The sequence below is a fragment of the Poromitra crassiceps genome (genome assembly GCF_964638095.1).
Source record: "Poromitra crassiceps genome assembly, chromosome: 21".
NCBI classification, from domain to species: domain Eukaryota; kingdom Metazoa; phylum Chordata; class Actinopteri; order Beryciformes; family Melamphaidae; genus Poromitra; species Poromitra crassiceps.
The window spans coordinates 20,929,262-20,954,953 of record NC_139638.1 but is presented as its reverse complement, the minus strand read 5'-3'; the positions used below and the strand labels follow the sequence as shown (position 1 = coordinate 20,954,953).

At 45.4% G+C, this 25,692-nt stretch overlaps 1 protein-coding gene across 1 annotated transcript in view; it reads left to right on the top strand.

The window, feature by feature from the left end:
* The window catches only part of LOC310795328 (putative E3 ubiquitin-protein ligase HERC1), a gene marked incomplete at its 5' end in the record, with an annotated part of 73,734 nt that overhangs the window by 28,866 nt on the left and 19,176 nt on the right, over nt 1-25,692 (top strand). Inside the window, 23 exons of the mRNA XM_083657378.1 lie at nt 980-1,219; nt 1,371-1,454; nt 2,450-2,700; nt 3,917-4,192; nt 5,180-6,003; nt 6,584-6,794; nt 8,146-8,315; nt 9,912-9,995; nt 13,076-13,274; nt 13,369-13,496; nt 13,904-14,112; nt 16,222-16,481; nt 16,655-16,707; nt 17,633-17,830; nt 18,063-18,228; nt 18,322-18,574; nt 19,328-19,562; nt 20,097-20,371; nt 22,821-22,948; nt 23,275-23,402; nt 23,546-23,773; nt 24,087-24,214; nt 24,825-25,024. Of these exons, the coding sequence (XP_083513504.1) occupies nt 980-1,219; nt 1,371-1,454; nt 2,450-2,700; nt 3,917-4,192; nt 5,180-6,003; nt 6,584-6,794; nt 8,146-8,315; nt 9,912-9,995; nt 13,076-13,274; nt 13,369-13,496; nt 13,904-14,112; nt 16,222-16,481; nt 16,655-16,707; nt 17,633-17,830; nt 18,063-18,228; nt 18,322-18,574; nt 19,328-19,562; nt 20,097-20,371; nt 22,821-22,948; nt 23,275-23,402; nt 23,546-23,773; nt 24,087-24,214; nt 24,825-25,024 (4,928 nt within the window). The remainder of the gene's footprint in view (nt 1-979; nt 1,220-1,370; nt 1,455-2,449; nt 2,701-3,916; nt 4,193-5,179; nt 6,004-6,583; nt 6,795-8,145; nt 8,316-9,911; nt 9,996-13,075; nt 13,275-13,368; nt 13,497-13,903; nt 14,113-16,221; nt 16,482-16,654; nt 16,708-17,632; nt 17,831-18,062; nt 18,229-18,321; nt 18,575-19,327; nt 19,563-20,096; nt 20,372-22,820; nt 22,949-23,274; nt 23,403-23,545; nt 23,774-24,086; nt 24,215-24,824; nt 25,025-25,692) is intronic.

The window sequence follows — 25,692 nt, the reverse complement described above, 5'->3', positions numbered from 1 at the left end:
TACCTCAGCTTGCCATCATCACACTAGTCAATTCATGCAGTCAAACTCGCCACACAGTACAGTTTAAAGTCGAACTGAACCCGTAGTGGCGCGTGGGTCGGAGTCCGTTTCAGACTGAAAACATAACTTGTCTGAGACGACAGGTTGAGAGGCGGGTCATAGTAGCATGTCGATGATTTGATTTGACAATTCTGGGGATTGGCTTTGGCATTGGCCAATCCTGGCGTGTTCCACCCCCAAATTGAGTGGGATTCAGCGTGTTGTTGTGCTACGCGAGTGGGATCCTCCGAGTACCAGGCAGCCAGCTACAGTATGTCTGTGTGCAACGAGCGGTCAAGCCGATGCATGGGTGCTGCCCACTGGCCTGGAATCTCCGAGGGGTGACTCCTGACAACCAGGCTCTCAGGCGCGTGCCATTATCGGAGTTTTAACGAGCTAGTTACCTTTCTTTGCATTCTCAGACATTACTGTTTTTTATTTATTTAGTATGTTCCATACCATTGGCCAAGTTAGTACTAGAAATTCTGTCAGATGACAGGCACTAGGCGCCATTTTCTCCTTCATTTGGAAGAGAAAATTATCCTGAAATGAAGATTTGACAGCCATCTCGTGATATGATTGGTTGAAATGGAGTAGAAATTTGATGGTACTAGGTGACGTCAGCAAACTGTAGATTACTGTTATGAATGAAATCTTGAAAAATGAACTTTTGATGCGAAAAAGTGGGAAAAACGAAATAAATTAGATTTTTGTGATTCTTCTTTGGCATACATTATTAAATAGGTGCACTGCATACCCAGGTATTTGAACTAAAATAAAAGAAAATTCATTTTTGGGTTCAGCTCGACTTTAAATCTTACCCTTTATTCTAAATAAGTTAATTTCATTATTTAAATCTGATACATATTTGACTGCTGTTGTGTGCTGACTGAGTACACATTTTCGAATCTCCTGAGAGCACAAATGTTTCTCTGCTCAGTTCTACATGACCAAGGAGAACAAAGGCAACGAAGGCACGTGCATCGGTGTTTCCCGCTGGCCCATCCGAGACTTCAACCACCACACCACCACCGACATGTGGCTGTACCGTGCCTACAGCGGCAACCTGTACCACGGAGGGGAACTGGTCCGCGCGCTGCCTTCCTTCACCCAGGGCGATACCATCACCTGCATCCTGGACATGGAGGCCCACACCATCTCATTTGCTAAGAATAACAAGGTCTGTCTGCCTGCGCAAGCTTTGGTTATGGGGTAATACTCAGTAGGGGTCCCCTGTCTTTGTAATCAGATGTACATGTACAACTCCAACAGCCAATGCTCAGCTGTCTTCTCCTTAAATCTTTGTTTGTCTAATTGTTTTCCGGTGCTAGGAGCCAAAGGTGGCGTTTGAAGGAGTGGTCGCCACTGAACTGTACCCTTGTGTGTTGTTCTACAGCAGTAATCCTGGAGAGAAGGTACTTCACTAAATCTTTATATATATACATACATAGATGCATACCATACATACACTGTATATACGCTGATCACACATTGGGCTTAAAGCAGCTACAGGGAACTTTCAACTGGTTATGAAACAGTTTAAATTTAATACGGATTCATCACATCTTAGAGTAGAGAGAGTAGAGTAAATCTTTATTTATCCCCCCTGGGGCAATTCATATGCAGCATAACAAAAATGTTTAATTTAAAAACATACAAGACACAACAAAACAGTAAAAAGTAGGGATGTCTTAAAACATAGTATGTTTAAAAGGACAGGAAACCATGGAAGTTAATAATAATAATAATAATAATGATTGGATTTATATAGCGCTTTTCTAGACACCCAAAGCGCTTCACAGGAATCATTATTCATTCACACCATTCGTACCAGTGGTGGTAAGCTACGGGTGATGTAGCCACAGCTGCCCTGGGGAAGACTGACGGTTAAAACAGTAAAAGGGGCATGAAGTAGGCTACTATTCAATTCAACAGTTCAGACAGCGAATAGCCTCAGGAAACAAAGAATGGCTGTATCTGTATCTGTTCCTGCAACAGCTGGGCATCCTATACCTGCGCCCATGAAGGAAGGAGGGAAAACTCAGGGTAAAGAGGGTGCTGAGGGTCACGTAGGACACCCTGAGTCTTCTTAAGAACCCTCTTCTTATATAGAAGACAGAGGTCATTCAAGTTGCAGCCTGTGATTTTGGACTCTCAGTGTTCAGGAAATGCAGTGTTCCTTCTGGGAGAACATTACCACTTTCGTCCACAGGGGCCACAAAAATCAACAGAAAATGAACGTTTATCATAGCTGCTTTAAGTTGAAAACAAGTTATCTAATGTCGTGAAAGCCAATTATATTAGGTTACACGACTTCTGAAATTATGTGGTCAGACACGGAGGGAGGGCTAGGCTTGAAATGTCTTATCTGTAAAACGTTCCTCCTCTGGTACCTCTGTGTTACCTATAGGTGGCGCTGTGTGACCTCCAGATGCGAGGCATGCCAAGTGACCTGCTCTCTGGGGAGCCTCTCTGCAGCCCCCGGACCACCGTCCTGCTGGAGGCTACTGTGCAGCTCCTCCGCAGTCTCCATCAGTGTGACCAGTGGACCCCGCACATCAACCAGCACATCCAGACCCACCTGGAGCTCATCGGTCCCCTGATGAAAGAGTGTGACCTAGGCAACTTCAAGCCAGGTCAGCAGGCACACCGTTCCAGACAGTGCTCAACTATGGGCAAGTGTATCCTACTCTTGAAAAAAAAAAGCTCTATAGAGTGCCAGATTCACGTCCTCTTCCGGGTTCAACATGGAGCCTAATAAATTACATTCCCCATTCATTCCATAGATGTTTCTGAAAATCTCACTATTATAATACGGCGGATTCCGTGGCAGACACAGGCAATATGTCAGCGAGCACGCGCAGCAAGCTAAGCCCGTGAAGCGGGCGAGACCTCGAGGGCGAGCCAACGACACACGGTAGAAATGAGCGCTGCCAGTAGAGCGGGCGAGCACAGCAAGGACTGGGACGCTAGAAAGGACCTCGCTCAATTTCTAGTCCTTATAGGATGAATCAGCGCGACGTCACTTTCCACCCAGAAATGCGGAACCCCCCACGGCAGTTAATAGTATGAGTTGTGCCAAACAAACGTTAATATCTCAAAAACTATACATCACATTGCTTATATTTTGACATTCTGAGTGAGAGCAGAAGTAGCTCAAGAGTTTGATGTATAATATATACATGTCGTGTTAAAGTTGTGTGAACTGTCGCAGTTTGTAAAATGTAAACAGAGTTAGACGGCTAGAGTCAGACACACAAGCCTCGCACCACTTGGGCTCCATAGGGTTCCATTGCAGTTGCCACCCAGTGACGCGGTTTGTTTACCAAAATGCTGCTCGGCTGATCCCTCGTATAAAAAGTAAAAAAGTTATTCAGCGAGATTCAGAATCAGGAGAGATCATAGAACATTTCACAAATTTTCTTTTTTCTAGTGAAACGTCCTTTTGTCTCTCCTGATTCTGAATATAGCTGAATCGCTTGGTTTGACCAAGTAAAACTCTTTTTATATGGATTTTATGAAACGTCTATGGAAAAATGAATGGGGAAGGAAATCCCTTGGGCCCCATGCATGCCGAACCCGGAAGAGGGCTTGACTTTGGCACCCTATAGTGGACCAAGCAACACATTGTTGGTGTTGAGAATAGATGGGGCAAGCACGACAAATTTCTTTGATCCAGAGTCACAGCTCTGAAAAAAGTATGTCTCTCTGTCACAGACTATTATAGTTGCAGATGGGTTACTATCATAATGAAGGCAATTTATACAGTCCATGATTATTGTGCTTATAAAGCGTAACTTTCTGACTACACACTACTTGTTACTGTTTGTTTCTGTCCTCACCATGTCCTCATTCTGCTTACAGGCCTCAGCCCCAGATCATTTGAGAAGGAGAGAGAGAAGGACCTGGCTAGCGATGGTGGTGCAGGGGACATGCTAGCACATCACCTGGGCCTGTCAGAGGCCCACCTGTCGGCCCTGTGCACGGAGGTGTGGCCGGTACTGGCCCTGATCGGAGGAGTGGACAGTGGGCTCCGGGCCGGGGGTCTGTGCCTACACAAGCCCAGTGGGCGCCGGGCCATTCTGCTCGGGGTGCTGAAGGAGGGAAGCCCTCTGGCCAAGCTTCAGTGGGAGGAGGCTGACCTCTCCGTTAGGTATTACAGATAGATATATATATACCGTAGATAGACCCTCTTAGATACAGTATATATATATATATATATATATATATATATATATATATATAGATAGACCCACGTAACCGTATGTACGTTAACATATCTTGCATGTATTGCTTAGTGGTTCCCAACCTTCGGATCGCAAACCCCAAATGGGGTCACATGGAATTCAATTTCTGAGTTTAATCTCAGAAGTCTGGGGGGGGGGGGGGGGGGGTCAGAATTCTGAGATTAAAGTCAGAATTCTGAGATTAAAGTCAGTATTCTGGTTTTAATGTCAGAATTCTGAGTTTGAAGTCACAATTCTGAGATTAATGTCACAATTCTGAGATTAGTCAGACTTTATATCCCAGAAGAGAATAGTCAGAATTCATCATCTTCTTCTTCTTCTTCTGTGGTGTTTCATGGCAGTTGGCATCCTTTATGTTGCATTACCGCCTCCTTCTGGATTTATCCATCCACGGTTTCCCTACATCCTGTCCCTCGAGGTTAAACTCAGAATTCACTCAATCAGTCATCACTGATGTCACTCGAGCAATTGCGATGTCATCAGATGTCACCAGTGATGTCACTCGAGCAATAATAGGGTGGCGTTTCGCATCTGGGGTCCCTAGAATTTCCTGATGTCAATGTGGGGTCACAGGCAAAAAAAAGGGTTGGGAACCCTGATGTCTCTCATGGACTTCTGCTGTACATTTCTTATATTGTCTTGTCTTAGCCCTTTCTGTTGTTGTTGTTTTAACTTAGCATCATCCTTTTCTGTTAATACCTTGTATATTTGCTCTTCCTTTTCTGTCGTATTTGTCTTTTTCCTCATTTACCCTGCTGATCTTGTGTTCTTGCTTTCTTCCACCTCCTTTCCTTTTTTCCTCTCTTTATACTCCTCAATCTTTCACTTGGTCCTGCCATCTCTCCATGATGTACTATAATGTGGGTTCTTCCCCGTCCTCCTCACTAACCAAGCTTCCTGAATTCTTGGTCACCTAGCGACACGCCGATCATGTCCCTGGAGCCCTGTGACGTGCCCTGCTGTGACGTCACGCGACTCCGAGACCTCAAACCGACGGTGTTGTTAGATCTCATTTATTTGATGGGCCTCCTGGAGGAGCAGGAGCGTCAGGGGGCCTGGGGCCTGCGCCCACCCCCCAAAAAGAAACGCTCCGAGGAGGCCGTGCCCCGTAGCGAGTCGGAGCGCTATCTGGATGAAGACATCGCCTGTACTCTCATGTCGGACGGAGACGGAGCGCTGACTGAAGACGAGAGGCTTGAGAGAGACCCCTTCTCGCCACAGACCTCACCCAGAGAAGCCATGAGGATCTTTGAACATCAGGAGTTGATCCGAAGCCCCCTTCCCTATCTACCCCAGACTCCACAAACCCCCCAGACCCCGAAACCCGACGCCTTCGCTCTGGAGCTGAGAGCCGTCAGAGTCTCATACCTCCTCCTTGGAGCTTTGAAATCCCTGGCTGCCATTCTTAGCAGCGGGAAGTTCTCCGAGTTACTCCTGGTCCCTAAACATGACCCTCCCGCTTGCCCGACGAGTCCCTCCCCCAGCCCCAACAACCCTGAGCAGCCCAAGGCGAGCAGCAAGCCAGGTGATGAGAGTGCTGCTGAGCTGAGGTCAGTGTTGCAGTATGTGGTGCGCAGCATGGTGAAGTGGGCGGTCAGGCCGTGTCCCATCAAACAGCAGAACGTGTCTCTGGCTGACCTGGAAAGAGCTCAGGTCATGATCTACAAAGGAGCCCTCTGCAGACTGCAAGGAGACAAAGGAGCCAAAGAACGCAAAGGTAGCTAGTTTTTTTTTGGGATTAGATTGTTTAGTTGGTAGGTTGTTGTGTTTCAACTCTGGGTTAAAATGTATGGCCGTCTGGGTGGTATAGATGTAAAAACACTCGTCTATCACCGTGGAGATTCCCAGCAGCGGTGCCTCCAGCTTGGTCAGATGTTTTCCTACAGAGACAATTGGCCGTGTCTGCAGGTGGGAAGCGGGTGGGAAGCTCGTGCCTCCTCTGGTCGGTCAGGGCGCCTGTTCCAGTGGAGGGGAACTGGTGGGGTCTAGCGTGATCCTCCCACGTGCTACGTCCTGCCGGTGAACAGAAGCAGCTGGCGACTGCACATGTATCGGAGGAGGCATGTGCTAGTCTCCCAACCCTCCCCAGATCGGCAGAGGGGGTGGAGCAATGACCTGGACACCAGGTGGAATTGGCAAAGTATAATTGGGGAGAAATAAAGTGTGTAGAAAAAAATGAATAAATACATATTTTCTTAGTATCCCCTATCTATACTATTTGATTTTGAGACATATTATACATTCATATCATGTGTGTGATCTAATGTTGGTCTCATGCCCCTACCGTGTCCTTACAGAGTCGGGCCACCAGTCCTCTCAGCCCATCTCCAAGTCGTCCAGCTCCGTCTCCCTCTACAGCACCGGTTCAGAGGGAACCGCCGTCTTTGGCCAATCAAACGGAGCCTCTGCCTCGTCCTCCAATAACGACTTGGCTGCCTCTCTCCTGACAGCCCTGCAGGCAGATGGTCTGGACAACTTCAACCCTTTCCTCCCCATCAACCTCCTTCAGTGAGTACACAGTACAGTCAAGGACTCATCATCACAGATGTCGAGATTGTTTGATTTACCAGTAAATCAAATTCAATGAAAAATGTTGGTTGAGAGGCATTCAAACGTAATGTCCAGTCAAACATTATTCTTCTCAGAAGCACACGCGCACGCACACACAGTTATTGGCAATTCTCATGTTGTTCCTGATTGCTACAGATCTCTATCTGTTGGTAGCAGCAGCTTGTCTGAGGTCCAGGGGATGGGTGAGTTGGGATGTGTGTGTGTTTGTGTGCGTGCGTGTGCGTGTGCGTGTGTGTGTGTGCGTGCGTGTGTGTGTGTGTGTGTGTGTGTGTGTGAGAAAGACTGAGATGATGACTTTGATTGACTGTGAGTATGATGATGGCTGTTTAACCCAGGCTGCAGCTCTACCTGCCTGTGCCTGACTGTCCTAACCGAGCCAACTGATTCTACTGGCAATGGCATTTCTGCTTTTGAGAGATGATCAGACAAACCGTTACATCACAATAAATAAATAAAAAGAACATAGTCCAGCTCAATAAAATTGGCAAAAACAATAGTTATGCTGTTCTTCACATGTTTGACCTTTTTTTTCGAATATAGCACCCATCTCGCTGCCAAAGACTTTCTTAGCACGTAGCGAGTGTGAGTTGATCCCACAACTACCAGGCTTGAGTAAAAAGTATTGATCACAAGAGGATATTATGCTTGATTTATCTTCACTATTGGGGCTCTCCAAATGTCAAACAAGTTAAATCAAACATGGGGTCAGGTGGCCAGGTCTGACTTGAACTAGTTTAGCACTGCTTTTGCACTGTGTCGTCGTTATGCCTCCGCCGGTGATAGCCGGGCCGGAGGCATAACAACGGGTTGTCCGTCTGTCCGATGTCCGTTAACGAGATATCTCAGGAACGCCTTGACGGAGTTTCTTCAAATTTGCCTCAAACATCCACTTGGACTCAAGGATGAACCGATTAGATTTCGGCGGTCAAAGGTCAAAGTTCAAGGTTACTGTGACCTCACGAATGCCATTTTCTAGTTCGTGAACGCGATATCTCAGGAACGCCTTGACAGAATTTCATCAAATTTGGCTCAAATGCCCACTTTCAAGGATGAACCGATTACATTTTGGTCATCAAAGGTCAAGGTCACTGTGACCCTCACGAATGCCATTTTCAAGCTCGTTAACGCGATATCTCAGTGACGCCTCGACGGAATTTTCTTCACATTTGGCTCAAACGTCAAAGTGTGGACAGACATGGATGTCGACTGCTCTACTTGTCGGCAGAGGCATACAGTATATCCGCGGTGCGGTCGTTCTAGATGTTGTATGTATCTTCATTCCCTCTAGGCAGATGGTGCTAGCACAGTTTCCCACACTCACCGGCCTGGTTAGCACTCCCCCCATGCTGCACCCTCGCTTCAGCCTGGCCAGCTCTGCTTCTTGCGACGCCTTCACAGAACAGCAGACCAGCTTCATGGAGCCTGGTCCCTGCAGCACGCAGGCCAGAAGCAGCCTGGGTAAGAAGAACAAGTACAGATGGGAGAAATGGGAGGGGGAAAAGTTGTGGAAAAGTCTCGAGAAATGTCCAAGACAGACATACCCAGACCTACAGTAGTTGAAGGTGAACTATTAGGAATCTGCCAATTTAAAATATTTTGAAAGCAGCTTACTGATAACCAAAAGTACACGGCACAATTAGGGATGTAACGATAACCGGTTTTAATGATAACCGTGGTAAAATTACTTACGATAACCGCATTTTTTTTAATTTTCATTATCTTTAAAACCGTGTTACCATGATTACAGTTGAAAAACATGGTAAATACTGTCCATCATCAACCAAAGTTGGCAACAGTCTCCCAGATGTAAACGTGCAGCCTTGGAGAAAATTTGATTTCAGTGAGTGTATCAATCCTTTTTGGGTCTGAGTTTTCAATATAAAACTTGGTGAAATGATTTGTGTATTAGTACTTTTTGAAAAATGTCAGCACATTTTAACAAACCGTGATAATACTGATAACCGTGATAATTCTGGTCACTATAATCGTTCCATCTCTAAGCACAATACTGTTAGTGTTACAAAGTCGTTTTGCTAGTTGTTTCAGCCTGTAGGTCAATTTCAGTTCTAAAAAAAACATGCATTGCTGGCTTTATATTGAATGTCGAGTCCAACACCGTACCTGCATTTCAGTCAAAGTAGGGGATAAGATGAGTAAGTACTCAATGCAAACGGTCTGTTGCATGTTCTTCAATGTTCAGCTTATTAGTCATGATGACGATGTTACTGTTACTTGCTGCCCAAAACAGCATGTATGTTGCTCTGCTATTGAACAGCTGTGATAACAACACATGTCTGATGCATGTTGTGTGGACACAGTTTGAAACATGTCTGATGCATGTTGTGAATGTGGACACAGTTTGTGCACTCACATGCTTGAGTCACACTGCCATCATTCTTTTTCCTCATTTGTTGGTGCTACAGAATTATTCCTAACAATGTTGGGAAGGGTTTTGTTCTGCCATCAATTTCTTAAGATATATAGAGAGGCAAAGTGACCGCCTACTTCCTGCTTCAGCACTGTACCAGAGATTTTCATCCGCCATTTATTTTCCCATAGACATTTCGTAAAATGCTTATAAAAATAGTTTTACTTCGTCAAGCCAAATGGTTCCGCTATATTTAGAATCGTGAGAGACCATAGAACATTTCGTTCTGACCTAAACTTAAAAAAACTACATTGAAAGAATATTTTGTTTAAATCCGCCATTCTTTTACGCTTTGGTCTGAATGAAATGTTATGTGGTCTCTCCTGTTTCTAAATAGCTGTGAAATGTCTATGGGAAAATAAATGGCGGATGAAAATCTCTGGTACAGTGCTGAAGCAGGAAGTAGGCGGTCACTTTGCCTCTCTATGGGGATTGATAGGCTCAGTTGATATCGATGTTGTTTTGATCATTATGTATTCATAATGATTTTTGCCCGAGTGTGCTTGAAATGATCGATCTGTTGGATTTCGTTACAAAAATGAAAATAGGAAACCGTCAAATTTAGAAGTGGGCTTGTTTTTGTTTTCTCTTTTTTCTATTCTTCTCCTTTTCTCCTCGATCACTAGAACGGACACAAATGTTTGTCGCCGGCCGGTTGCTGGAAATGGGCTTCTCTATGAGACACATCTACCGGGCCCTGGAGGCAGCAGGTAGGTACTGCTGTGTGGAGTGTGTCTGAAGTAAAACGTGCCACGGACCCTTATGCCAGGATCAGACTGTTGTGTTCGACCCCGACATTTGACCTTTAAGGTCGCTATGGAATACTTTTAAAATATCAAAATATATTAACTCAATAATACATTAAAGCGATACCAAAATATTATCTCCTCAATGCACCTATTGGTGCCTGACGAGAGAGCTCCCCTCCGGTACTCAAGAGCCCCGTAGCGCCTTTATTCTATCAATTCGGGCTTTGGCCTTATATCTTTGATTTCTATCCCACTGTTCCACCACCAGCTTCTACACGGCCAAATACAGTCCAACCCCTTGCTGGCCTATGGGACCCAGTGGTCAGAGCCAAAATAGTCTTTTCTATTCCTAAATCAATATTCAGAAATAGCAGTGCTATAATTACCCTATTTTTACCTTTGCTGATAACACAACAAATAGTTTTGATTAGCAATCACCAGTGTGTTTTTGGCCCGAGCTCTGTAGTAGGATTCACTCAAAAGACAAACCATGTAATGATCACGTCATATGTCAAACCATTCAGATAGCATGTCACATGCACGTGACCACACATGGCACTCCTGCTTGAGTGCAGCATCAGGTATCAGCTGATTCCACAGTCAGAGGCTAGGTTTAGTTCTACGTTATCTCAGGTGGGAGGCGCTACGTCCGCCGCATCCACTGGAATCACTTACGCTCATCCACACAACAGATGCCAAGGGAGGGGACACGCTTAGTGCGTGCCCGCGGCCCTTAGGGGCCAGGTATTATACCCAAGGCTAAAAGGTGCCTCTGGTGGAAATACTCACTGCTCTTGAAGCGAGGAGAACCTCAAAATGGTACCGGCAGGAAAAAGGAGTGAAAATAGGTTTTTTTAAAAAATTATTTATTTCAAAATCAAAAAATAAAAGTTTTACAAGATATAAAACAAAGTTTTTCGTTCAAGACAAGAAGTCCTAAAATATGAAAAAGCTGTTTTCAAAAGTGTTGGCTCTGAAGCAGTCTTCCCAAGGAGTGTTCCAAAAAGTGATCGTCTCTCTGTGGGGCTTCTCCCATATTTATACAAGATTCACCCCGTCCCAATATGCTAAAACCCTCCCCATACATGAGGCCGGCTTCCCATGAGCTCATTTTGGTCAGATGATGGCTGGAGCAGGTGTTCAGCTCTGGCTTTCTGCCTACTAGTAAGCTAGTTAGGGGTTTTACTGGTTATAATGACTAATTGCCCCCCTCCCAGAGAAATGTGACTTCTTTGCACCAATGGCCAGCCTAGAAATTTTGCTGGACCCTGTCCAATTGTTTTAAGTGTCCTGGAGTTCACTCGGCCCCTTCATGAACCTTATGCTACATAGATAGTAGACATTATAATTGGGTGGGTATAATTTATACCCACCCTCCCTTCTGTTATCTGACAGCCCGCAACATTAATCTTCCTGCAGCTGTGAGATACAATGGGCCCTCTCCTAATTAGCGCTAAGCAAAGATACATTTTCTTTAAAAAGTTGTGGGCAGGTGCTCGGTATCACTCTCCTAGACCCGTATAAGGGCTTTGTGATCTGCTCTGTTTATGAACCCCTCCTTTATCTACTTTGAACCAAGGATAACAAAGATAACAAAGTTATCTTTACATAACATTGAAGAGACAGTGTAGTTTCTCAAAAAACAGTGTTTGAAGCAAACCTAAACCAATACAGCATGATATTCGAATGTCATTATATAAAAAGCCAATGCTAATTTTTAGCCTAATTTTATAAACAAAACACAGCATGAATAGCACACCAGAATAAAATAAGTAATAGTATTGGAACAAAAGGATAAAACAAGCCCGGTTATATCTCTTCTTCTCATGTACCAAATAAGTGCAGGGCGCATTGATTTAAACTAAACTTTGGACCATAACAAGCGTTTAACGAGCCATCATATCAAAACAGTACCAAGGACCCTTCATAGTGACCCAATATGCCAATATCCAACACAGACTACACAATATTTTTTGTCGTTCACGATGTCACCATGTCAGACGAGGCCATCATACTGCCATAAATTCGTGACATGTCTTGGTCGGGAGACTGGCCACACTACAAGTGTATTCTCACTTGCCACCGTCATCACGTCGTCTGCTGTCGTCAGCGAGTTCACAGGTCGTCGGGGAGGCGGACCTGTGAACGAAACCTCCCAGCATGCATTGAGGCCAATACATTGACAAGAAATAGCAACCAAATCAGCCTAAATAGGCTAAAGTGGTAGATAGAAATAATGTTTATGTTAGCACAACATGCAATTGTAGAACATTTCAATATTGGACAAAATAAAACATTGAAATCCAAACACAACCCTATGTGAAACATGTATGTAATCCTGGTGCTATATATATCTCTCGCAGAATTAACGTTATTTGGATGAGTGACAGCCTCTACTGTGATGCACTGTGATGTCCGCGCCAGCCTCCAATAAGACTTGGCTACTTCATGTGCACGCCCACTATTTTCTTGCCAGCTGCTGCGAGACGAGAAGGAAGAGAAACGAGCATGCAGCCGACTCTTCTGAGCTCATGTTATTTGTAATGAGCAATGCCCATTGCCCAGGCGTTTAAACGCAAATTAAAACACCCTGGCCTTTTTATCTCTCTTTTGAGCGGAGCGGTGAGTGCGAGCGGGTGAAATCTGTATCGAGCGGGGAGCGGTCTCCCCAGGACCTGATACCTGTCTTCCGGGGTGTCAAACTAGGCGAAACCATGTCCAAAAGACTGACATGCCAGTCTTTTCGTCAGGGCGTCGTGAGGCGTCCTAGACGTCCCGACGCTGGTCTTGATTATGTCACACTACAAGAGCTGAAGACGGCCGATCGTCGTCCCCGACGGTCATATTCGGGCCCGACGCTGAAAATCTGTCGCGCACGACCAAATCGGTCTAATATCGGGCTGAATTTGTGTAGTCTGAACCAGGCATTAGGGGTCCCCGGACCCCCATTTGAGAACCACTGCTCTAGAACAATCCAACCCAAGTGTAATAACTTTGCCTCCTGACTCTGACACTTGGACCTTCTCTCTGGTCCCTCCCAGATGTAGCAGGAGAGGTGGACTCTCGGACCATCGAGGTGCTGGCCAGCTGGATGCTGGAGCACCCCCTGACGGAGGAGCAGCAAGCAGCTGGGTCACAACGCCTGGAGAGTGCTACCACCTGCAGTACTGACACCCCGTCCTCAGACGGACCAGAGACAGTACAGTGTCCTGAGGCTCCCACTACTGAACCTAATGAAAGGTCAGGGATATGAGAAACATGCAGACATTTTTTGCGGGTTGGTATTGGTACTACTGAGAATCCTGATTGACTGCGTGTTGATTTCATATTACAGCCTGTTGCCAGGGCTCGACTGGGTAGAGAGGGAGAACTTCTTGGATGTCCACTTGACCAGGAACAGACCTCCACCGGCACGGAGACGACGCTCTGGTCTGGGTCAGAGGACTTCCTTCCGAAGGGCAGGTCAGAATCACGGTGTAGAACAGTGGTTCCCCAACCTTGGGGGTCGCGACCCCAAAGTGGGGTCACCTGGAATTCATATGGGGTCGCCTGGAATTTCCACATGCAAAAGAAATACAATACAATATACAGTATGTAGTATATATACAATATACAATTTAAAACTATGGAAGAGGATTAGTGCCACATGTGTCAAATGTATTTGAGTTCTAAGTCAGGATTCTGAGAATAAAGTCAGGATTCTGAAAATAAAGTTAGAATTCAGAGTTTAATGTCAGTTTTGCGTCTAATCGTGCTGCAATGTTCAGCTGCTCTCCTCATCTCCATCACTCCTTCCTTATGCCAGCACTTAAATACTGGTGTTCACTTTATTTTGTGACAAGCATCACGTTGGTCTCATTCTCTTCCAGACTTGCCATCGCCCAGCCCCATCCCCCAGCTGTACAGACAAGACCCAGGTGTTTCAGATTGGCCCGAGCAGGTGGAGTTTCAGCCCTACTCTGTCGAGGAGGAGTCCGAACTGGGCTACATGGATGACCCATACCCAGAAGAATCATATGAGGACCTGCTCACCCCGGCGTTCTTCAGCTTAGAGAGAGACTCGCTTCAAATAGCAGAGGTGACACAGAGTGCCATTACTAAGAGGCTGCTCTACATGCACAGAATAAAAAGACTGCTGTGATTATTTTGATAAATATTCCAATTGTGATTTGGAATTGCAACAAAACATTGTATTAAAAAATCTCACATTTCCTTGTGACAAGGATAGCATCGTACCTACTAAAAAGGATTTCTGAAAATAAGAAAGATTTACCAGACTGATAATTGGATCAACCTCAACATGCACCTAGTGCATTTTTACAATGCTTTTCAGGAGACCACCTGTGCTACATGTGGGCCTGTTGGGTGGTTAGGCTAGCCTGTTTGAATCATGTATTTACAGGCCTGTACCCTCATTGCCCTATTCACCTTATGTTCAGACCTTACAGTGGGCCAAATTCTTCCGGGTCCGTCTAACACTTCCGGCGGTCACGGCGCCAAATATGAAAGAACGTCATGAAGAAGAGAGTTGTTTTTGTAGCGGACAGCGCAGGGTGTAAAACATAAACGTAGCCTACTACTTTGAGTTCGGTACACAGCAAGCAAGCGGAGTATCCACTGTTAGCCAGGTCAGATAACGTTATCGTCGACAATGACGAGCACTTTCTTGTAAAACATACTTGGACTCCAACAAAGAAAGCTTCAGAAGGTTTTCTCTCCTCCGAGCGCAGCTCGAGCCACTTACGTCAATAAGACCCGCAGACGTTACCGTAATTCCCTGGAATGCGAGAATTAACGAGCCAGTTACATGGCATTGCATTCTTAGACATTGCCGTTTGCTTTTATTTGGTATGTTACATACAATTGGCTAAAGTATTACCGTAAATTCCGGACTATAAGGCGCACCGGTCTATAAGCCGCACCTTCAAAGGTGACTATTTTTTTCTTATATAAGCCGCACCGGTCTATAAGCCGCGGGTGTTTTGATGTTTAATTACCATATGTAAGGCTTCGTGCACAGAGGGGATTGTCGGGAAAGAGATGGCTGTTTGGGGAAGCTCCCATTTATTAACATTTCAACAAAACAAAAGTCAGGTCACTAATCCCCAGACAAAATCACACATTGTGAGATGCTTAAAAATCACCATCGGCGGGAGCTGCTGTGCAGCCAAGAACACAAGTGAAATTCGTTCTCTCGTGACCTGTGGTTCTCAACGTGATGGACGATTCACCTTTCTTGTTAACAGTCCTAGTGAGAGGCAGGTCGAACGTCAAAGGCACTTCATCCATATTTATGATCTGCTCCGGTCCGATGGAATATTCCTTGATCTTTCTTTGTGTGAATTCGCCGAAGTTTGTAATTTTCTCCTGGTAGTCGGGAGGGAGTTGCTGACACACAGTCGTCCGCGCCCTGACGGACAGTCCCTTTCGTCTCGGGTTTGTGCATGATCCTTTGCTGCTGCTGCTGTTGTTGTTCCTGTCTCGCTACTGTCTCAGACATGGCTTTCAGGCTCAATCGCCGCCATCGTCGTAACACAGCCAGTTCTCCATCTTTTGAAGCATGATGTTAGATTACAACGAGCTAGTTGTGTGGCTTAGCCTTCCAAAATGTTGCTGTTAGTTTTTTAGAATGTAATACATAGAATTGGGAATGTTACATTCAATTTCATTCAGACTGTCTTTCAGGCTCAATCGCTGCCTTTTTCCCCCCGGAGCGAGGGAGGAGGGAGGGAGGGTGTTTTACCGTAGTGGCTGAGAGAGAGTAGTGGCACAGTGCTCCAATCAGGTCGCGAGGCACATTTTTTGCAACATCATCCAATCAGGGTCTCGCTCTCATAATGTCTGTCTTGCTCTCGTTCTGCCTCATACCAACATCCATAGATTTTGGAGGTTCCCGAGTGGCCGTTTGCTGGAAAAATCCATAGATAAGCCGCACCGTTATATAAGCCGCAGGGGGCAAAAAAGGCCAAAAAACGGGAAAAAAGCCGCGGCTTATAGTCCGGAATTTACGGTAGTTAATTCAGAGTTAGATTATATTGGAGCAGCCAGCCATTTTTTTTTCTTTCTTTTTTTGCCGGAAGTCGTAGGACGGCCACAGAACCGGGTCAAATGGGCGTGGCTACATAAGGTGAATAGGTACTATTCATAATATGATCTACCAAAATCCACATGTCTCCTCTTTCTTTAGGGTGGAGAAGAACACAATCAGATGGTGAAGTGTGAGCTGTGCAGCACCCTCACCCTGCACTTCAACAATCACATCAAGCGGCAGCACCCGGGCTGTGGGCAGAGTGCTGCTCGTAGGGGTTACGACAGCACCGGGGCCTACGTGGACGTCTGGTTCAGAGGGGAGTGTGGGTCCAACTTCCCCTTCTACCTGCTCTGCAGCCCCTGCAGGGAAAAGTATCTGGCTGCGAACCTGGGAGAACCAGGGTCCAATCATGATAGGTACAGTACAAATGTGGCATATGGGCCTGGCAGGCAATGAATTCAGATAAAGACCAATGTACATAATGTGTTACATGATAAAAGCTGTAAATGACGTTTGTGTGTAAAATACAGAGATACAAAAATATACTTATACATTATGATCATTGTAGTTTCCTTCTTTTTTTCCTTAGGATGAAAGGGCTGACATATGATTTGATTGGCCAGTTGGACAGCATTTCCGATGGTAGGGAATTTATATTTACTGAGCTCCTACATCTGCACTTTGGAACACTGGCGCCGGAACAAGGGGGACATGGGGACATTTTGTCCCCCTTAAAATTTGGTCCCCCTAAAAAAAATTTTTTTTTTTTTTTTTTTTTTTTTTTTAATCTGAGGGGGCAACTGCCCCTGACGCTTAGAGCCCACTTTACACTGTTTACACAGCCTGTGATGCTTGTTAAAGCCATGATCGTTGTGGGATTATTACACCTGAGACAGACAGACCCAGGGATCAAATTACCGAGAGCCCACTTTACACTGTTTACACAGCCTGTGACACTTGTTAAAGCTGTGATCATTGTGGGATTATTACACCTGAGAGACAGACAGACCTGGACTCTGTTTGCACTCACTGTCATTGGCTGCTGCTATAATCGTATACGGTTATTGTTATTTTATTTTTGTGTTGAGATGACAAGTTTTGCACTGTGTTTCGAAGTGATAATAATAATAATAATAAGTTCAGTGTTTCTGCCTGTGTTGCTGTCTGTTGTAGTGTAATTGTAAAATGACCTAAAGGGAGAGCAGGTCACCAAGTGAGTGAGAAAAGGAGAAAATACTGAATAATTACATCACTACAGTATAATCCTAATGTTAATTTAAAATTAGATATTCCTCTAAATATGGCTAAAAATCATCCAGACGTTCAAAAAAACATAATTTTTTCTTGCCGGCGCCCTGACGGGAGCCGGCAAAAAAACATTGAAAAAAAAAAAAATTTGACAAAAAAAATAAAAATGTCCCCCTAATTGCAAACTCGTTCCGGCGCCACTGCTTTGGAATGTCCCCTTCACTGTAATAGGACATATTATGGAATGATTTATTAGATATTCAAATGCATTGTTGTTGTTTTTTTAAAAGATGAATGATTCTCCTGTGTCCCACTCCAGATGATTGGGAGATGGGCCACCAAGATGTCTGTGACACAGACAAGCTGACGGGTCTGGAGGACTTTGGGCTCCTGCTGAGACCACTGGGCTTAACTGAGAAGAAGCAGGTGCCAGACCCCATAGCCTTCACCGAGGCAGATCCCCTGGGAGCCCTGGTTCACACTTCCTCTGACCATATGAGAGCATTGGTTCCCAAAGGTGCGAAAGATGTTTACAAGTTTTGGTTTAGAGCACTGATTTAGCATCATATATCTTTAAAAAATGCATCTTATATGACAGTAAAAATATTTTTATTTTTATTTAAATTATATTTGAAGCAGGACGTTGTCCCATCCGTGATTTACCAGAATCTGATCCAAAAGACAGCATAGGAAAGCCTACACTAAACACCCCACAATGCCTGTTGTGCTTGTCCCCGTCCACCCACCAGGGACTGTCGTGGTTGAGCAGAAGGCCTCTCTAAGCCTGGGCGAGCAGGCGGTGTCATTGAGGGATTCCCAAGATCGACTGAAAGCTTTAAGGAGAGTCACCTCCACCGCCCAGATCCTGCTAGCTTACAGCATGGTGATGAGAGTACTGTCTCAGACCGCGTCTAGGTACAATCTCCCCATTAGTATTTTTTCACCCCGTTTATTGTTGTGTAGTATTATTTTTGATGTTTTAATTAATTCCTTATCTCCACCTCCCAGTGCATCCGTGTGTAGCCAGTCCAACGGGCTGGAGGCTTTGGGTCTGGCAGATATCCGTGTCCTGGTGCGGTTGATGTCGCTTGCGGCAGCGGGCAGGGCCCATACCCACGTGGACAAGCAGGGCTTCGGTGTCAGGGGCCTGGCCACCGAGCGCAGCAGCTCCACCTTCCTCAGCTTCCTCAGCTCGGCCATCGGCAGCCTGGTGTCCCACAGCCCCACTGCCTATAGAGAACTGGTGGACATCTGCACTCAGGTCAGACTCCATCACTGCCCTACAGAACTGGACAGTGTGAGAGGCTGTCATCTATGTTGAAATTTGGTATTGAGATCCCAACAATCGGCTTGCTTTCCAGAGCTTATTGCACCATGAGAAGTTGCAAGTCAATGAGACGTACCTGTAGGAAAAGAAGAAAAAACCCTTTGCTAACAGCCAAGGCTGAGTAGCAAGTCTGTAGAGCCAGGGTATAAGACACACATGGGCAAAAAATATGGCCCCTGTGTGGCCCGCGAGGGAATTGCAATTATTATTATTATAATTTTTTTTTACAGTGCACCTGAACGCAACATGCAAGATACCCGCTGAATAAGTGCCCACATGTTCATGTCATTCTGGCCAATACTCTTTCAATAATCTTTATGACTAAAAGGCTAAAAGTAATCTCATGTGTAAGAAAGGTCCCTGTGTCAAGGTAGTATACGTTTTGTGTAAATATGAAGTGTACAGTAGGTCTGATCAGAGCAGGTGTGGATTTTGGTTGCCAGAAATCAGTTTTGAGCCTTCTTAGGCTTTCAGGTTTCTATTTCAATAAAACCGTTGTGATGGAAGGTTCCCCACTTGACCACATTATGTAGCACAAGGGACAGTGCAGATCCTGTGTTTTGATAAATATACGGTATGTCAATAAATGATGGACTGATGATGATTTTAGACAGGGCGGTCATCAGTGAGCGGATATTGACATGAATTTCTGAAATAATAATAGTGTTCTCATATGACTTTGTTTAGGACCTGATGGCAGCAGCCACAGGGGTGACGCTGGGCGAGTCTCAGCAGATAGCTTGTCTGAACTCCAGTCTGATAGCCGGGTTACAGGGAGCCCAGCAGCAGCAGCAGCAGCAGAGGAACTACAAGGACCAGACCCCGCCTACTTTCCTCGTCACTCAGAGTCTCGTGTCCCTGCTCACTGAGAAGGGCATCCGCTACCGTTACACCCCCGATAGGGCTGAACACGAGGTCAAAGGTGAGAGAGAGCCATAGAGACACTGCGGAGCGCGTCGTCATTCAGAAACCACGCCCAAAACGGGGGAAAACACAAACTCCCGTCCAATCCTGGCGTTGTCCTATGTCGCGTGCATGGTCGGGTGTTGCACAAAAATATCGTATATACGGAAGACTCCAACTTACTTCCTTGACAGCAACATCCACATGTTTCTTCTCGCCAAATTCTCAATGGCTTCCTTGTTTTACTCGGGAGTACAAAAAAACTTTAACTGGTGATTTTTTACATTTGTTGTCTGCGCAGCCCCACCACACAACAGCTTTTAGCTATGTTTAATTCAAGGAAAATGACGCTGGTGTGTGGAAATGAACGGAGCTTTTCCCCCGTGATGGGCGTGGCCTATTTCATGCAGTGTCTCTATGTGGATGACGCGTAAGAAAAGGTGTCATTGGAGTTCATGTGAAAATGGGAGTTGTAGTTCTTTACGATTTAATTATATTTAGCTACAATGCAGCAACCATGTGAGCTTCTACATTCTGTCTCTGCTTCCCGCAGATGCAGTGAACCCAGGGGTGTCTTCCTCCTCATCTCTCTCCCCTCCACCCCAGTTCGGGGCTCGAGTGGGCCCTCTGGAGCTGGCTAATGCGTTGGCAGCATGTGCCCTGTCTGCCAGGCTGACCAGTAAGCACCGTCAGTGGGCAGCCCAGCAGCTGGTGCAGGCGTTGGCTGCCACAGAGAGGGACAGTCCTAACCGGCCCCAGACCTACAGTGACCTCTCCGGGGACTTGCGCAAATGTCCGTTGAAGAAGCTGGAAGGACATTACAGCAAGGTGAGGGACCTGGACTTGAACTCTGTGAATTGAGACGTAAACCTACATAAACACTGTCATATATTATGATAACAAAAAAGATAATGTCCAGCATGTACAGTATTGTTTCAGTTTTTCTATAACCTTGTAGGCCTGGAGGTTTTGGTTCAGTAGTTCCAAAATGCTTTGGACCAGAAAGTGAGTTTTGAATGCCAGGATGCTCAGTTCTTAACATTGCATATCTACAAATATGTGTAAACGGGATGTAAAAGTCTGAACGCTACAAGCTTATCCCAGCTTTATCCGATTCTTGACTAGTTTATATTATTGTCGGTAGCCATCAAGCGCCGAATAATAAAACTACTGCAAGTCCTGAAAAACTGGACTTTTAAATGAGAAGATTTTGTTTCTCAAGTCCTATTTATTGAACGTCTGCCAACAAATTTCTTCAACTTTGGAATGAGAGAGCAAACACCCTAACGCCATCGGGGGTAAATTCAACTCCTCTCTGCCCTGGGGTCTGGGGATATTGGCTGCTGGCACTTTTCAGCGAGAGGATGAGGACAAGGTCTGGCATTTCAAAACCCACCATGAGCGCATAATGCCTGCACTTCTCAGAACTGTAATTTCACTGACTTAAATTATTTTGTAAGATAATTTAGACACTTGTCTAATGCAATATCTGTGCAGATATACACTCACCGGCCAGTTTAGTAGGTGCACCTAATAATAACAGCTCACTGTGATGTGCAGAAGGGCTTCTCAGAACACACAGTTTGTCTAATCTTATAACAGCAGAAGACTTTCCTCCAATGGACTGCAAAGTGCCTAAAACTCAACCCAAAAGCAGACTATTGCAGACAATTGTCCAAGTCCCTCTGATCCGAGTCCCAAGCGAGTCTCAAGTCAATTGGTCCCGAGTCTCAAGCAAGTCCCAAGTCTTTCCTTTTGTCGGCAAGTCAAGTCAAGTCACAATGTTATTTCAAGTCAAGTCTTGAGTCGAGTCACAGGTTATGTCAAGTCGAGTCACAGGTTAGAAAAAATGACAAGGCAGAGATTATTTAGGCTGCAGACGTGCGCGTTCACGTTAATACGTGCTTGTTGCCAAGCAACACACTTCTCTCAGATGAGCTCGAGACAGCTGACAGACAGCTTCAACTCAGCTCAAACTTATAGAGTTGTATTCAAAGCATAGAAACGTTCTCACAGCTCAATTTAACAGCGCCAACACAAGCAGTTTGATCACAAGTGCAATCAGTACTGAATGCGATGGCAGACTGCGCACTGCGGGCAGTTGACGAAGTCAGGAAGAAATTGAAAGATCTTCCGACGCATCAGCTTAAAACCCGCCGACAAGCGGAGGTCCTGCGCCCAAAACGTCTATATTTACAGCACATATCGATCGATATTTTTGGAGAAGATTCCGGCCGCATCACGCGCAGATCAAGATGAGACAGCTGTCAGTGAGTAGCTACGCATTTGGGTGTAACTTTTACGCCTGCTCCATACACAGACGCAGCGCATACAGGGTGCACTAGTCATAAAATTAAGTTAGTCGTAACTTTGAGTTCTACATCGGACGTAGCGTGTAAACCTAGGCGTACGCCCAGCTGGTGCACTCGGCTGATCTTGTCACAAGTCCGAGTCGAGTTTCGAGTCATTTTCTTCCAAGTCCGAGTTGAGTTTCAAGTATTTACCTTCCAAGTCCGAGTCGAGTCGGAAGTCGTCAAATTTGCGACTCGAGTCGACTCGAGTCCGAGTCCCTATGACTCGAGTCCAATTGTCTGGACTATTGGGATCAAGTGAAACAGGATGTTCATAGCATGAATGAGCCACCAAAAGACTACATGAATTACTTGATGCTATAGGACGAATCAGTGTGACGTCACTTGCCACCCAGAAATGCGGAACCCCGCGGCAGTTAACTAGTATGAGTTGTGCCAAACAAACCTTAATATCTCAAAAACTATACATCACATCGCTTATATTCTGACATTCTGAGTCAGAGCAGAAGTAGCTCAAGAGTTTGATGTAGAATATATGCATGTCGTGTTAAAGTTGTGTGAACTGTCGCAGTTTTTAAAATGTAAACAGAGTTAGCCGGCTAGAGTCAGACACTCGCGCCTCGCGCCACTTGGGCTCCATAGGGTTCCATTGCCGATCCCACCCAGTGACGCGGTTTGTTTACCAAAATGCTGCTCGGCTGATCCCTCGTATTAGGGTCATGTAAGTTGTGCTGTGGGACAGTAAAAATCATACTTATTGCACTTAAAGAGAATATAAGCACAGATAATATATGACCATAGTTATTATTAGACCATAGAATTTATTTGCATGGTAGGTTGTCCAGGCAACTACTGGTTTTGGTACAGTAGTTGGAGTTTTAATTGCATATGAATTATATTTAACCATCTCCCCTGTCACAACTAACAGCAGTAAATATAGAGGAGTATTGTTCCTTCCTGTTTAGGTGACCAGCTGTTCCTGGAATCCAGAGCAGAGTTTACTGGCTACATGGTCTCAGGACAGGATGGTGCAACTGTGGAACATCAGCCAGAACAGTGCAGAGTTGCAGACCATGCTCTCCTGTGTTACGAGGTCAGAACCTGCTTGATTCAGTAGATGTCTTTGTCCAGAGAGGGCTTTGCTATGTATGTTCATGATTAAAATATAATATCAGATTCAACCTGGGCCTTATCATACTCACCACTAGATGGAGAGCTTCTATGTCTGTAAGGAGGACCTTTTCTGGGGGGGGGGGGACTGTCTATGTTTTTGGTTGCTCATGCACCTCTGGGATTAGATGGTGCTATCTTTGAAACATCTAGTAGATTTCAGGGCCACTTTCCAAAGAGAGGCTATCAGAGAACCAGAGCGAGAGCCGTAACCTGTGTGTGTGTGTGTGTGTGTGTGACTCCTTCCAGTAAGACAGACAGAGTGAGCACAGAGCGGGCTGGTAGAACTCACCTGGTCTCTCCGGTCTACTGGAGTGCAAGTGGAATCTTTTTGGCTGCCCATGAGAACAAATACATCAGCATCGTGACCATCAGAGGTGAGTCTGGCCATTTTGTTTATTCGCCGGTCTGCCACATCTCAAATTACACCCCAACTTTGAAAAAATATATATTTTACTGTAGTTTCTCAGGTGCCTATTAACTATCACATCACTTGGTTTCATTGCTTGCTTCTCCTCAGGCTCTCACTGTCATTTGGAGGCCCAGGTGACATGGGTCACAGCCCTTTGTTGGGCCCAGACCCTCAGCCCCTTGGTTCTCAACCAGACAGGGGCCTGCACGGACAGGCCTGCTGAGAGCCTGTTGGTGGGAAGGCTGGATGGCTCCCTCTGCTGGCTGCAGGTCACAATGCAGGAATCCGGCCTTCGTGTAGAGAGCACTGAACTCAACCACTGCCACAGGAAAGAAGGTGAACAAACAAACAAACCACCAAATCACCAAATGAATGGTTCACAGATTGGTTCATTATTGTATACCTCACTATTAATTTAACCTATTGTAAAACACACCACCGTACAGCAGATGAGTGTTTTACTGGCCATAGACTGTCTGCAATACATTCAATTGACATACTGGTATCATGACCATAACTTGTAATACTATAATAACATACAATATATAACATACACCATATAATAACAATAATCATAACTCATGGTATGATTGAGGTACATTTACATTACATTTACACTGACTGTTTCTGTTCATCTGATCTCTTCTAGCTCCTCACTGTGTAGCCTGGCACACCGTGGACAAGCCATTTGCTGTTGGCTATCCTACTGGAAAGATCCTGTTGGCCTCAGCTGGATGCTATGACAATGAGCAGCCTGTAGTGGTGTCAGTTTTCCATGTCAGTCTGCAAAATGCACTCTACACTCATAATTACAGTATGCCTGACAGCACAGCTAAACAAAATATATTGATGTATTGTTATTAGGGGTGTCACGATACACTCAGTTCATGATACGATACGATACACGATATTGGGTTCACAATAACGATACGATATTTTAACAATATTTTTTTGCGATCGATTTGTAAGTTGAGGGGGCATCCTCCACGCTAATTTGGGTAATTTCACCATTTTCATCCTCCGTGTCTGTAACGTCCCTCGTCTGTTCAAACAAAGCAATGAAAAGGAGAGCGAGCATGCCATCAGATGCAGATCAGTGCCACCATGTTCAGCTTCTTTTTCTCACGATATGAGATTTCATCTCAACGATACATATTGTCACGTTTTCATATCGCGATATATTGTGGGACGATATATTGTGACATCCCTAATTGTTATATATACTTACAACAAAGGGAGTTGGTGCCATGAAAACATTCTGATGGTTCTATTCTTCTGTTTTTGTGGCATGATTTTACAGTTATAATAGCATGTGTTGTGATGATCGATCGACTATACCAGGTGATCTCATTTTGCTTCTCTCTCTACTCTCACCGCCCACCTACAGGACGGTGTGAGTTCCCTCAGGTGGGACCCCACGGGACACCTGCTGTTGGCCTTAGGCCAGTCAGAGATAGTGAAGATATTGGGGTGGTCTGGAGGCACCTGGGTCACCCTCCACTCCCTCTTCCACACAAGCACCATCAACATCGCCGAATGGTGCCCACTCCCTGGCAGAGCACCCCATCCCAGGCTCATGATGGCTGTGTGAGTGTATACAATGAATTATATCAGTCCTTGTTGAATATTCTCTCTCTTTCATAGAGAGCATGTCTGGGAACGCCCACAAAATGTTAAACGGCTGGCGCGCGAGTGGGGTAAAACCGCCGATATATCTCATGGGCTGACTCACCAAAAGACGGTGCTGCGGCTCTAAACTACAGGTTTGGGGGTTCTAGAGCAGAACACAAGATGTCTGCTCAGATGTGCGTTTACTGCGGTGGTTAAATCCCCGATCGTGTCTGCCTGGGCTGGGCTATCAGCTAAATTCTAACTTTGCTGAATGGATAGAATGGGGGAATTTACCCCACCCTGACCCCGCCCCCAGGCTAACCCAGTGTCTATTGTGGGCGTTCCTAGAGCCTGTATGGGCGTTCCCAGACATGCGGACTGTCTCTATACGTAACATACCTCTCTGAACATTTTTTTCAACATAGGATTGCAATGTTTATTGTTAGGCTGATGACACCATCTTGTATGATATTGGCTCCACTCTGAACCAGGCCCTTACTAGATTACAGTTTGATGACACTCGATAGTCACAGATATCATTCAGACAGTCACTGTCAAGTCAGCATTTGATTATGGTGACGTTCTCCACTCACATTCTATCCCTTCCATTTTGAAGCCACTGGGTGATGATCACACTTTGCCTG